The sequence below is a fragment of the Plasmodium fragile genome (assembly GCF_000956335.1).
Source record: "Plasmodium fragile strain nilgiri unplaced genomic scaffold supercont1.36, whole genome shotgun sequence".
In the NCBI taxonomy this organism is placed as follows: Eukaryota; Apicomplexa; class Aconoidasida; order Haemosporida; family Plasmodiidae; genus Plasmodium; species Plasmodium fragile.
This window is the reverse complement of record NW_012192616.1, coordinates 124,592-139,202: the sequence shown is the minus strand read 5'-3', so window position 1 is coordinate 139,202 and position 14,611 is coordinate 124,592. Positions and strand designations below refer to the sequence as shown.

At 44.0% G+C, this 14,611-nt stretch overlaps 2 protein-coding genes across 2 annotated transcripts; one reads left to right on the top strand and one right to left on the bottom strand.

The window, feature by feature from the left end:
* Positions 1-994: 994 nt before the first annotated feature.
* On the top strand, positions 995-2,602 carry AK88_03259 (T-complex protein 1, epsilon subunit; the record flags this gene model as incomplete). The annotated part of the gene is made up of 1 exon (XM_012480880.1): positions 995-2,602. The coding sequence occupies one exon, from the start codon at positions 995-997 to the stop codon at positions 2,600-2,602; it is 1,608 nt and encodes a 535-aa protein (XP_012336303.1).
* A 1,040-nt stretch (positions 2,603-3,642) lies between these two features.
* Positions 3,643-13,878, bottom strand: AK88_03258 (uncharacterized protein; the record flags this gene model as incomplete). The annotated part of the gene is made up of 1 exon (XM_012480879.1): positions 3,643-13,878. The coding sequence occupies one exon, from the start codon at positions 13,876-13,878 to the stop codon at positions 3,643-3,645; it is 10,236 nt and encodes a 3,411-aa protein (XP_012336302.1).
* Positions 13,879-14,611: the final 733 nt, after the last annotated feature.

Genomic DNA, 14,611 nt, shown 5'->3' with positions numbered 1-14,611 from the left:
AAAAAAAAAAAAAAAAAAGGAAACAAAAAAGCCAAGGCCATGTAAACCTTTCTACATAATCGCAGCCCACGCAGTGGTGAACGCTTTTTTCAAATTTCCCCTTCTATCTAGCCGCGACACTTCTCGGGTGTATTTTCCTACAAGCGGGGCAGCCACGCGCGCGCGTATGCTGCGGTATGCCGCCACGCACCGGCGCGATTGTGGTTTCCCCCATTGGGTGGTATTCCTTTTCTACATTGCGCGAGTGAAATTAAAAAAAGTGCAGTTTACGCCACCCCCATTTCGACGTTAAATTGCGCGGGAAAAAAATTACTGCCTGTGGTTTGTAAAAAAAATAAAAAAAAAAAAAATGACAAATGAAGAATGACCTATGGAGGAGTAGCGAACAAAGCATGCACTTGCTTAGGCAAATTTGAAACAGAAAAAAAGAGAGCCACATTTTCTTTTCTTTTTTTTTTTTTTTCACGTGCATCGAAAAAAGTACCCCTAAGGAAGCCAAACTTATATACATCGTGACGCACGTGCGGAAAGTTTCCCAACCGTTGGAAGTAGAAAGGAAAATTTATCAAGCGTACAACTTTGCGCGGTCACTTGTGTACCGTAGTGTCATGCCCTTTTTCAACCTCTTCACACTGCGCCATTGCAATAACACCTTGCCCGCAAGTGGCGAAAAATAGTTCTCTCCCAACAACATCGTCTGCATAGCGCGACCGCAGAGTGGGTAGGCCACCCGTGTGGAAGAGAAAACCCAAGAGGACACAACAGAAGTGTGTTAATAGCTGCGAGGTTGGCCCTCTCATTGTGGCACGGGTAAAAAGCTCCACACCGGTAAAAGGCGAAAAACAGCAACCGTGAGAATTTAGAGTCCCCAAAGTTGAGGGCAGCCTTCGCACGTTTACGGTGCCAAATCGGGAAGAAAATTCGCCAAGCGAATTGAAGAAAAAAAAAAAAAAAAAAAAAAGCCGCTGCCGCTGCTACTGCCGCTCTACGCAAAATGAATATCGCCATCGACGAGTACGGACAACCGTTCGTGATCCTGAAGGAGGAAGAGAAGAAGAGGATCAAAGGAATAGAGGCACACAAGAGTAACATCCTCGCAGCCAAGGTGGTGGCAGATATTTTGAAAAGCTCCATTGGTCCAAGGGGCATGGACAAAATTATCGTCAGCGAAGACAATAACGTAACGGTGACAAATGACGGAGCCACAATACTTGAAAAAATCGACATCCAGCATGAGTGCGCAAAATTGTTAGTTGAATTGTCTAAGAGCCAAGACAATGAAATTGGAGATGGGACGACTGGAGTGGTTATTATTGCAGGCATGTTGTTGGAAGAAGCATACACTCTAATTGATAAAGGAATCCATCCTCTACGTATAGCTGATGGGTTTGAAAATGCGTGCAATATTGCATTGAAGGCAATTGAAGAAATAGCCATAACAGTAGATATCGAGCAAAATAATAATGAAATGTTAAAAAAATTGGCCAGCACTTCATTAAGTTCAAAAATTGTGTCTAGTAAAAAGGACCTCCTATCCAATATCGTTGTGGATGCTGTTCTCTCGGTTGCAGATATGGAGAGGAAAGACGTGAGATTTGACTTAATCAAAATTGAAGGAAAAACAGGAGGACTATTAGAAGAGTCAACCCTAATTAAAGGAATAGTCTTGAACAAGGAATTATCCCATTCACAAATGATTAAAGAAGTGAAAAATGCAAAAATTGCCATCCTAACATGTCCATTCGAACCACCCAAACCAAAAATAAAACATAAGGTCAATATAACAAATGTAGATGCGTTTAGAGATCTGCAAAATATTGAAAAGAAATATTTTTACGACATGATTGATTCGTTGAAAAAGGCAGGAGCGAATTTTGTGATCTGTCAGTGGGGTTTCGATGATGAAGCAAATTATCTTTTGTTGAAGGAAAATATCCCAGCCATCAGATGGGTGGGAGGTGTAGAAATGGAACTCATAGCTATCGCCACAGGAGGAAAAATCATCCCCAGATTTGAAGACATACATGAATCTAAATTAGGCAAGGCTGATTTAATAAGAGAAATTAGTCATGGTACTGTCAACAACCCTATGGTTTTTATTGAAGGATGCTCAAACACTAAAGCAATTACTATCCTTTTAAGAGGCGGAAACCAAATGATGATTGAAGAATGTGAAAGAAGTGTACATGATGCCTTGTGTTCGGTTCGAAATTTGATAAGGGATAATCGAATTCTTCCTGGAGGAGGAGCTAGCGAAATTTACGCTGCCCTTGCTATTGAAAATGTAGCCGATAAATGTAAAGGCATAGAACAATATGCCATCCGTGCCTTTGGAAATGCTCTGCTTTCTATTCCAATCAACCTCTGCAATAATATGGGACTCAACAGCATCGATATTATCTCTGAAATTAAAACGAAGATCATTCAGGACAAAACAAAAAACCTGGGCATTGACAGCATCAACTATAAGGTGGATAATATGATCGAGAAGGGAATTTTCGAAACCTTCAACTCCAAGTACAACCAGTTCTCCCTCGCCACGCAGGTCGTCAAAATGATACTCAAAATTGACGATGTCATCGCCCCCAACGACTTCAACTAGGGACCGCGTCACGCAGAGCGGATCGTACATATGGAGGCATATATAACGGAGCCATACGTAGCGAACAAAACGCAGTGTGAACTCCGCGCGGTGCCTGTACCGTGAGCACATTGCCATCTCCTTCCAGCATCCTATCCATTAGTCATCCTTTGAGATCACCCTTAAGCGAAACGCACAGCTTGCAAAGCAGGGTGCAGTGTCCCCCCTTCTCCACGTGTGCATTTTTTTTTTTTTTTTTTCCTGCCCAGTTGTAACTCAATGGGAACACAACGCAAATTTGCCTTCGCGCATAATGCCATGCCTATGTGCTTGCCCTTGCGTGAACACTTTTTCTCGCTCGTAACTCGTAACCCATACGCGCTGCACAACTCCACAAACATGAATTCATAAAAAAAATGCAGCCAACCAAATAGCACACAAGTGCATGTAAACATTTTTTTTTTTTCTTAATTTCCTTAAAAGTACTCGCTTCACATGAATCACTCGTTCGCATACATGAGGGGAAAGAAAAAAAACAAAAAAACGACAGCAGAATTGTGGCGCAGGCAGCGCCAGGTCGATCCCCAGTGCCTCACCAAATGGGACACTCAGGGGAGGCTTTTCCCCGAACGGGGGCCACATTTTCCAAAACTCATGTGCTGTCCTGCACAGTTGGAGAGGCATATAATACACAGGTTTCCTCCTCCCCCCTAGGCAACCCCCCCTCTGCGCGATCGTTGCGCTACAGTTGCGACACCGTGTGGGGGCCCCCTGCACATGCTGGATGCGACTCTCCGTGCCACTGAACACAGCCATATTAAAAACCAAGTTAACCTCGTTGATGTATATGTATATATGTATTTTTTTAAGAGTTACTCACAAATGGGGTGAATTGGTGTTGAAGAAAAATGCGCCCATAAATGTAGACGCACAAATGGGCGATCAACATGGAAAAGGCGTGGGGTGGGGCACACGCGGGTAGGCTGAATGGGGTTCAAAAAAAAAAAAAAAAAAAAAAAACCCTCACTTCGTGATGGTACACACACATGCGCTCTGCAAGGTCATTCTCCATCCCGTCGGGCCTTGAACACATTCATGCAGTTGCTTGGGTTCGACGATGTACAGTGGGTTATCTTTATGTTATCCTGGCAGTTTCCTCGTTGATACTGAGTCATGGTTCTGCCTCCATTCACAGATGGTAGAGCTATTCGACCCCTAGCATGTGGCTGGTTGTCATAGTACACCACACTGCCATCTGCGTTCGTTATCGTCATGGAGGTCTTCTTTCCCGCGGGCCTGCTCATACACGAGGGTAAACCGGATGAAGAAGAACCACTCAGTGATGATGAGGATGATATGTCCTTGCCCTTTCTTAAGTTGCTTCTTGATCCTTGCTCTTGCTTCCCACTGCTCTTCACTTGTACCAAGTAAAGGCCGCTAGACAATCCGGTTGGTGGGGGGGATGGCAACACCCTCTTCAGTTCTTCCTCTTCCGATGGGCTTAATAAACTACCCTCCATGTATAATCCCCTAATTTGGATCATCCCATTGGTGTAGACATTCATTCCGTAACTTCCGTCTGGGATGTTCCTGTCTGGGTGCACCTTGATCCCTATGATGGTTGTTCCCACTTTTTGCACGATCTCGGCTCCGTCCACTAGATGCAGCTTCGTCAGCACGAGGGTCTTATTAATCATGTTCTTCGCTCCCGCCGCTACGGCTGCTACGTCCGCTATGGCCCCCTGCTCAGTCTTCATAACATCCACATCCTTACTAATCACCACGTGGTACTTGCCCCTCTTCATCATGTCATTCAGCAACAACACAACATTTTTGAGAAAGGACGCATCTATTTCTTTCCCATTCGCGTCCATTCCGGTAGCGGTGCCCTTTTCATCAGTCACCTCTATGAAGTACTCTCCTGTAGCTACTTCGCTTCCTGCAATTTTGATCAGATTTCCTTCCCCTGTGACATTTTCTCCCCCTTTTTTATTCGGGTGGTCACCATTCAACTTCTTAATGCTGACGCTGTAATAGGCCTCCCCTTTCTCCAGCGTGTTTTCCATCTGCTGTTCTGCTTTTTGGTAGTCTCCTGGGTGAATCTCAACAAAGAAGCCCAACATGGATCTATCTGAATAAGCCCACGCATTTTGTATGAGCATTTGTAGGTATTCATTATTTACACTGGGACCGTAGAGTGTTGTTGGGAAGTAGGACCCGTTCAGCACTTGTACATAGTACTTTCCTTTTTGCAACCCAGTTCCCCATCCCTGTAGAACTTTCCTAAACTTGCAGCTGTTTCCTTGTCCGTCGTTATCCAGATAAACGTATGCATGAAAGGGGCGATCACCTTGTTCATCCTCCTCCTCCGCTGCTGCTCCTTGTCCACTTTGCTGATGTGGAGTGGTCGAGGGTTTCATGCTTCCTTTGTGGAACTCTCTCACTGCCATATTCTGCATGATGTGCTTCCAAAACGCATCATTGCTTTGGGCTACCGCTCCCTCATTTTTCTCTTGAGCTCCGAAACTATCTTTCTGTCCTCCTGCACTCTGACCATTCAACTTCTTCTTCCATTGGACGGCATAGGGGTTGTCAAAATACTCACCCTCGTCATCCATGAAAAGCTCGCTAACGTGCACCAGGTAACTGCCATTGTTCATCTTCCTGCCTGATATCTTCACCACCTTGTCCATGTCGCTCGAACGTGCACTCTCATTTCCTCTCACAATACTTTTCATTGTACATACTCCATTATTGTATTCTATATGGAATTGCCCGCCTTTTAACGTGTGCCCGTGCAGGATGTAAACTTCTTCATACTCAGCAACTCCTTCATCGTCTTCGGTGTCACTCACAATTTCCACTAAGTAAGCTTTAACAATGTTATTCTGGTTGTCCATTCCTTCATCCTCTTGTGTATCATTCATGTGATAGGTAGCAACAGACGCGGGTTCAGTCAAGACTATCTGATCTGTGAAAACGATCCCTTCGTTCACATCGACGATTTCTTTGTTTGAAAGTTCTACATAGTAAGACCCGTTACTTGGCTTCTTGTGTAACATCTTGAATAAGTCTTGAAAGAAATACTCATCCCGATTGACCTCCTTTCCTAAAGGCATAGTGCTAATAGTCCTTTCTGCACTATCACTCGTCACGCTCAGCGCTTCTGAAACGTACTTGTCGCCATTCACCTGCACAATGTACTTGCCATCGGCTAACCCCTTCTTTCCAATGAAATGTACTATTCTGTTTTTCGAATATAGGGGCATGCCGTTCTTTCCCAATTTGTTCACCAAAAGGTAGTATTCTTTCTCCTCTTCGCCTAACAGAGGGAGTCGCGCACCTCCTACCCTGGCAACGTTAGCAATAACACTGTTGGTGAGTTGCACTCCAAACTTGTATTCCTTGTTGTCCTTTACCTTCCACGCTTTGTTAATGCACTTCTTGATCACTTCAGAGTCTTTAGCAGTTGCACTATTGTTGCTGCCCTTCTTTACTAGGTACCTACCCTTAGTGATAAAGACGTCGTACATCCCTTCTTTTGCGTTCAGTTGTTCCTCGCTTTGCACATGGACTATCTTCCTAAATTTCATGCCTCCACTGAGCGTGTTAAACGAGTTTTCCACTATGCACATGAAAAAGGTATCGCCGTTGTTCGTGTTTCCTCCTCTCAGGGAAGACGACGATGACGATGGTTCATCTCGCCTATCGCTGTCATCCATCTTGGCCAGATGTATCCTCTTTTTTATGTCCAATTCGTATGTGCCATTTTTCAAATTCTTCGCATTTATCATGTCCCCAATAAAAGTATTGTCCAAAATGCAATCTCCTTCTAAACACGTTGCGCTGAGATTTCCGTCTTTCACTACCACGGAAGTTACACTAAAGTTTAGCGTTCCCGTAAGTAGGGTGTACTTGTCTTCGTACGCCTGTTCCTTGTCATCCTTCGGTACGTCTGTCCTCTTGACGCTTATGAGGTAATCGACTCGTCTGTCGTACTGCACCTGGAGGAGTTCTTCCTGGATGCGTTCTACCTTTCCGACGTCTACCTTCTCTACCTCTACCTTCTCTGCCTGTACCTTTCCGACCTCTTTAGGGGGAACTTTCGCCGCTTGTCCCTTTTTTCCAAATAAGTGCACGTTGAACCCGTTCTTCCAAAAGTTGAAAAAGTTGCTCTTGTCGTATGCCGATCCGTCTTCGCGTACTCTTTGCACCGACATTTCTTTATCGGGGATCTTGCCCTTTTGTGCGCTTTCCGAAATTTTAACCAAGTAGTCTCCCTTGTGCAGGCTGATCTGCTCGCATATCATTTTGTAGATCTCGTCGAATGTGTCTTTATTCATGAGGTGCTTCTCTTCCGCGTCCGTAGAGTAGGTTTTCGTGTCCTCCGCCACGTTCAGCGATATGACACCCTCCCTCACGATGCACGAAGAGTGCACGAGGAAGAATAAATCCTCCAGGGAGGTGGCATCATCATGGTCACCATGGCCACCGCTGCTTTTGCTGTGTATGCTCAGTAGGAACGAGGTGCACAACTTTGTGCTGCCCTGTGCGGGGGCAGGGGCCGGCTTGGCGTCTTCCTTGGTTGGCTGGGTTGCTTCCTTTCCTGGTTCGGTCTCTTCCTTCTCCGGCTTGGTCTCCACTGGTGTCACGGCAGCACCACTGTTTGCGGTCGTTGTTTGCGTCTGCTCCTCCCCATCCAACTTCACTTCGTACTCGTTGCCATAGAGGTCCTTTATGACGACCTTCACCAAGGAGCACGACTTAACCAACACCAGGGAATATACGCAGTGCGCCTTCGAGCTGTCCTCCAACCCTCTCTGCGTATTACACTGCAGCGTTCTCAAGGTAAGCGTGTTGTGCTTGAACAGACCCTTGCTAAAGGGGAGCCTCAAAAACTCCCAATACTTCAGCTTCCTTGGGTACTTATAAGCCATGTAATCGTCGGTCGTGTAAATAATCGTGTTGTACAAGTACGAGCTGTGAGTAAAGACCGGCTTCACCACAACATACGGGTCCGTATGCAGCTCCACCATTCCAATCACCTCTATTTGGTACTCCACTATCGCTGCGTTCGTGGCAGACGACGTACTGCTGCTTTCCACAAGTTTCACCTTAATGCTAATGTCTTCTGTCTTGGGAACCACCACCTTCGGGTCATTACGAACTTCGTATACAGGCCTTATCGGCATGCTCTCATAGATGTGCGTCCCGACCGTGCCATCCGCATGAGTGTCGTACTCTACCACGTACTTGTTAAATTCGTAAAGCCCATTTTTCAAATATTTGACGGGCATGTTTCTACACACCAAGTACATTGTGTTGGGTTCTAAATTGAACTTGATCAAAAATTTCGATGTGTCATATTTCTTGTGAGGGTAACACTTCAACACGAATTGGTTGCTGTCGTCAAATGTGTTAGCAATGAGCCCTACATAGGTAACACTCTCGAGGGATAAAAATCTGTGGGGGGATAGAACCACTATTGCGCTCAGGAATTTTCCATCTGAGGTACTCTGTCCCTCGTAGAGAAACAAGTTGTTGAATGAGCTGTGAATTTCTGGCTGCTCCTTCACGTATATGGCTCGGTCCGTGTAAGTGAAGCTGGGGACGTTGTAGGTGAGGATGTCGTCTGGCTTGAACAGCGGTCCGGCGTTCGAAAACTGGGGAGGCGCCAATGAGACGGCTACACCTCCGTCGATTCTTCCATTCACGCTGCACGTATGGCTGCTCTGCAGATAGCTCTTCACTTCGAGGATCATCTTCTTCTTCTGTTCGTACGCGTCGCTTCCTCCAGCAACATATGGTGGCACATCTGATGGGTCCAACTTTCGCCCATTCTTCTGTAGCAATTGCCGCAGGTTCTTGAGCAGCTCGGTGTATAGCGCCACGTTGAACTGTATGATCGACTCTTCGTTCACTCTCTTCAGAGATAGCATGTTCTTGCTTATGAGAAGCGAATCCAAATAAGAGACGGAAGGTACTACCACTACTACTGCTCCAAATTGCTCTTCCTCGCCTCCACCGCTCAGATGAGGCAAATCACCCTTGTTCGTCAAAACGCTCATTTCGTTGATCTCCAAATAAATCGAATTCTTCCTAATTAACTCGTTCACCTGGGGTGGTACAGACAAAAAGTAGTATATCAGGCTCAGAACTTCCTCCCTGGTTAGTGAAGCGGCAAACTTCTCATCCAACTGGTAAGGCAGCACGTTGCTGTCTAGGTGGTTGAACAACTTCACCAAGTCCTTCTTCTCAAAATTACAAATTTGAAGTATCTCCTTTAAGACGGCCCCTCTATCAATGCAATAGTTGGTGTCGTAGAATATGTTCGAAATGAGTGACTTCCCATCGTTTGGAACGTGCAGTTGTCCTCTGTTCAAATAGAGCGTTCCACAAGACTTCTCTCCTAGATTGTGTATGCCCACTGAGTAGGCTACTTCCTCCACAATAATGCGGACGGTTCGATAAATATCTGCTGTCATCACATCTCCTCCCATATTAAGTTGAAACCTCTTCGACACAGTCAAATATCCATTGTTAATCATATTCGCTACCTCTTCCTTGCTCTTGAACAAAATGTCTTTTCGCTGATTATTTTCCAAGTAAGACACGTAGTAGGGAGAAAATCCTTCATAGTCGAACTTGGGATTATTGCAAACCTGCAGCCCGTTATAATAATGGTGACATACCAACGTCTTGTCATAATACACTTCAGTCACTCCTATGTGTGTGTTTCTAATTTCTGTGTTTAAGATCATGCTATACGGGTGCACGAAAAAGGTTTGGTACTCTACATTGATCTCCTTCACCAGCTGGTTGCCCTCTTTCGAAACGAAGATAACCTTCTCCAGCATAAAAATAGAATTGCTGTTCACGTTGTCGATGTAAATTTTGAAAACCACCGACTTTTCTGTAACTGTGTGTGGGTCTCCACCCTTCAGCAACAGCACTCTGCGCAACTCCAGCGTTTCCGTCTTGTGCGTCTCTCCCACGAAGGGGACTGCCAAGTTTCTAAAGAGGAAGTAGACGGTGTACTGGTTGTCTCCACCTACGTGCGCGGGGGTAGCTGATGCTGTTCCCGACGCTGCGATATCTGCCCACTTCTCCATCTTGATCGACACCATCGCTCCGTGCTTGTCAAACTCAGATGTGAACTCCGTGATCACGTTTTCGTCATAATTCTGCAGGTCCATGTTTATGCAATCTAGCACATTCACGTGCATGGCTGACAGTGCCTCTCCGTCCTTGCGCGATATATATCCTGATTCACCCATTATCCAGTTGGTCATGTACTCCACGTCGCTTTCGCTCCAGCTTGCATTCGCAACCGAGAAACTTACCTCTCGGCCGAGAAGTTTCTGCACTATGCTGTATCCCATTGCCGGTACTCCTGCTGGGGAGGAGGAAACGGGTTCCATCATCTGCAGCAGGGTAGTTTCGTCTTCGACACCCTGAGTAAATTTGTGGCTAGCCAAAATGTATCTGTACAGAATGTGATAGTATAAAGAAATTTCCACTTCATCTACAAAGTTGGAACAGCACAGGGACTTCTTCTTGATCATGAGGACGCCATGCTTGGACAGGTGGAACGCCATTTCGTTCGCCGTGAGCTTCTTCTCGCTTCTGTATTTGAACTCGTCCACGTAGACGAAGTATTTGATGCCTGCCAGGGGCTCCTCGGACACGGCTCCGGATTGATTCTCTCCTTCTCCTTGCTGTTGTGCTTCCTGCCCCCAATCGCGGCCACTCGGCGCTACCTTCCTATAAGACGACGTTAATTCCGTGACGTAGGCCGCGAGCAACGATATCTCATTTACCAACGAGTCGTATCGCGTGGTGTGTCTCTCCAGCGATACTTCGAACTGGTCTTTCAGTACAGACTGTATGCCCTTCACAGCCTCTCTCTCCGTGGGGATCATCTTGTCCAAGTGCTCCACAACAAAACTATCTATGAGGCGAATTCCGGTTAGGTCGTAAAAGAACGAGTAAAAGTCGTACCCGTTCGATAAGTAGGCCGCCTTAAACAGAAGTATATACACGTTGGAGAAGTACTTGTTGGGGTACTCGACATTCCTGTGCTGGTGCAATAAGTTTAAGTTATTTTCATCAATGCTAACATTCAATTTGTACGTCTTTATCGGCTTCAAAGGTGCGTGCGATTCGTATATTTCCATCTGCACCAAGTCGAACACGTCATGCGAATCTTCGTCTTTTTTGAAAAAGTTCAAATGTATTTTCTTGTTCTTAAGGTGGATGAAATATTTTCCCAAGTTGGCCTTCAACAGAACTTCAACCATCATCTGTATCGCATCACAATTTAGCGAGTCATTCACAAGAATGTTGAATTTATTCATCAAGTAGGCGTACGCTCCCAAACACTCATACTGGTACGGAGACACGTTTACAAAATGGGGCGACGTCTCCGCCTGGTTGTACGTCTCTGCCCCTTCGTAAAAGTACATATAATTATTCAAAAATTTCATGTACACGTTAGGCTTGATCTTCTCGTAATTAATGCTGATTTCTCCAAATGGGTGGTACAGAGTGGCGTCATTCTGTTTGGGCGTCTGCATGTGGGTTAATACCACTCTTTTGTTGTCGACCACGTGAACCCTGTGCGTTTTGGTGTCGATCTCAGACAACCCCTTGTAATACGCGTACTCCTCATAGTCGTCGTCGTCCTCTTCCTCGTCGGCATTGCCGCTATTACCATGCAAAGCCTTCGCTCCCCCGGGGGAGCCTCCCTTGGAGAAAGACTCCTTCCCGCGGCTCCACTGAATTTTGTTCGACCTCCCGTTTATGTAAAAGCTCTCGTTGTAGTGAGTCAGGATGAAGCTCTGCTCGCCGCCACTTACTCCGCTTCCCTTGCTTAATCGATACACGACCTGCAGCATCTCCTCATGCTTCTCATCAAAGTGCGTTGACAGGTGCACTCCAAACTGGTTCCTCTTCAGAGCCGCAACCGCACTCCCAACCATCGACCCCGCATCGTTCAGAACAAACTTCGTCGTTATGAGACTGCACCTGTTGATGTACTCCTTGCACACCGTGTCCTCATACACTGAGGGCACCGATACGTTAGGAACCATCCCTCCAGGGGTGAGTGTCACAATGCAAAAGTAGCCCTCAACGATAGAGCGCTGCACCGAAGGAGTCAGCAAAATTTCGGGATACGGATTGATGTTGATCATGTGCACTCGCAGCAACCTCGTGTCAAAGACGTACCCGAAACTGTACGCGGGGAAGCAAACTTTGGGCAATCCCTCGTTTTGCACACATATGTCCTTAACAGTTATGTAGTCCAAGTTGTCTTCCACCACTATGGGATGCTTACTGGTGCAGCTACCCTCCCTGCATTGCATGGGGAAGGAAATTTCCTTCAGTATTACCATCACGTCCGAAGTGTCTCGCGCGTCGGCCCTTCTCCCTATGACCGTCATCGTCACCACAGTGCTTCCGTTTACATACTTCGGTACGCGCTTCTTCAAGCTGCGCACAAACCTTTCATCTACGTGTACATGCACATACACCGTGTACCCAAATATGTTATTGTAAAAAAGCTCCAACTTGACCTCCTCAAATAGAGTCTTGTTCGTGATGAGGCGCTTTACCATGACATCTTCAGCTAGGTTATATTCCAAGTACAAAATGGAAAGGTTACAGTCTAACTCATACGTATGATACATGGGGGACATGTTCGCATAACTGTGACCCACTCTCACCGTGTTGCACGTGTGCCTATACTCCTCCTTCAGTTGTAAGTTTATAAATCTACTCAATTGACGAGCGATAGATTCCAAAACAACTAAACATATTTCAGTGGAAGATCTAAGTACAAGTTGATTTTCCTTCACTTGCACAAAGTGGTTCGATCCGTATTCTGACACAAACTGGGATTCTTCCTTCAGTATTACTTCTCTTTTGAGTCCTACTGCTTCTGCGCTGAACTCAAACGCTAACGAATTTAACAACACCGACAACTCCTCGGCATATATGTTATACTCCTGATCCACGTGGGAAGAAGAAAAAGAAGAAGTGGTGTTCCCCTCCTTTTTCATCGACAAACCGGTGGTGTAGAACAACATATCTTCATACGAAACGTTGTACAACTGCTTGAATAAATTAAAAAGAATTCTAAACATGTGCACGTACTCCATTCGGTTGTTCACGTTATTCTTATAAATGTACTTCTTCTGGAAAAAGACGTGACGCGTGTAAATTGTGACCAATCGTCCGACGACGCTTCCTCTGGGAGAGTAGTATCCACCATCTTTGTATTTCAACGGAAGTTGAATTGTGTAGTTCATTTTGCCAATGTTTACCAACTTGTCATTTGAGAGTCTATCCTCCAATTTGATAAGTATGGGCTGGCTATTATTATTGCTCATGAAATTCAAAGTTGAGCTCCCGCTTGTCCTTTCATCTCCAATTGAGGACTCAATCTTTTTTATAAACTTATCAACCATATGGACATGGTAACAGTGCACACTAGACAAGTCATAATGGATGTTATAATTCACCGAGTGTGTCGTAATAGTACCTGAACAAGGATACACTAATTCGTTGTAAAAAGAATATAGCTGTGTGTAATGTTCAATTGTCTTTACATTTAGTTCAGAATGAAAATATAAAAATTTGCTAAATAAAAAATTTCCATGGACGAATGTCTTTTGTGGAAATGTGATTTTATTTTTTTTGTCACTTCTTACTGTGTGTGTAATCCTATTTTCCATTTCTCTCAAGTCAATTACTCTCGTATTGTCACTACATCCTAGACAGTGACAATTGTTACCGATATCGTAGTCTGCATTGTTTATCAAATCCGACATTTCCAACACAACACTGTAGTGTAGGGATGGAATGCCTTTAAAAATAAATTGGACACTTCCATCCTTAGAAAAGGTGTCCGTCAAATTGTGTACAGAGACAATATCACTTGATTCTTTTTGAATCAAGGTTGCCTTTATAACATGACCGCTTATTCCATTCTTCACATGGATAGAATAGTCTGCAGTTTCACAAATGTTTTCGTACTCCAAGAGGCACGTTTTTCCAAAGGATCGTACATCTAAGATGTATCTCCTTTTTCTACTTGCTGCTCCTGCTGCTGAAGAGGAGGAGGATGACATTAAATCCTTTTGCGCAACGTTATAGTAGTCATCTTCATAATTTATACCCTTATTATCCAATACAGGGGAGGCAGCCCAAGCGCTGACCTCGGACTTATTAAACCAGGAGCACACTATGCCAAAAAGGCACACAACCAGCACACTGTACAAATTCACGATACCCATTTTTACTTCAAACGTACTTAATTATGTGCGCAAGCATTTACGAAATATAGAAAGCACATATATATATATGTATGTAAGCAATATTACCAGTATGTTAAAATATAAATATGGTGGTTGCACACAACATGCATATATACTTACTAGTATAAATATAAATAAATATTCATGTACGCCTTTGCGTACTTTTTCTGCGACTCCCTTAAAGAGCACTATACAAAAGAATTCACACACAAACCAGTTATAACCAACAACATGAAGAAAAAAAAATGAGAAAAAAAAATAGAGTTATGCAAAACTATTTTCAAATAATTGTTTCAAAAGAAACATATTTAAAAACAAGTAAAAAAAATATTGTGTTTTAAACATAAATTTTTTAAAAAATATAAAATTTAAAAAAAAATATTTTTTTTAAAAAAATGTTCTTTTTTTAAAACATATTATTTCAAAATGAAATTAATTAAATGAGGATGTTTTTTCATATGGAAAAAAAAAAAAGAATTACTAATTTTTTTTTTTTTTTTGCTTGGTCAACTACTTTGAAGACTTAGAACATTGACTACTTGTTCTTTTGGCTAGCTCAACACTTACAAAATGCTGCCTGGTTCAGGATTATAAGAATCTTTACAAATGCACCTATACATATACGTATATTTTTTTCCCAGGTAGCGAAAAGGTTCCGTTTGTTTCCCTTGCTCTTTTTTTTTTTTTTTTTTTTTGTTTTTTATGGGGTAGC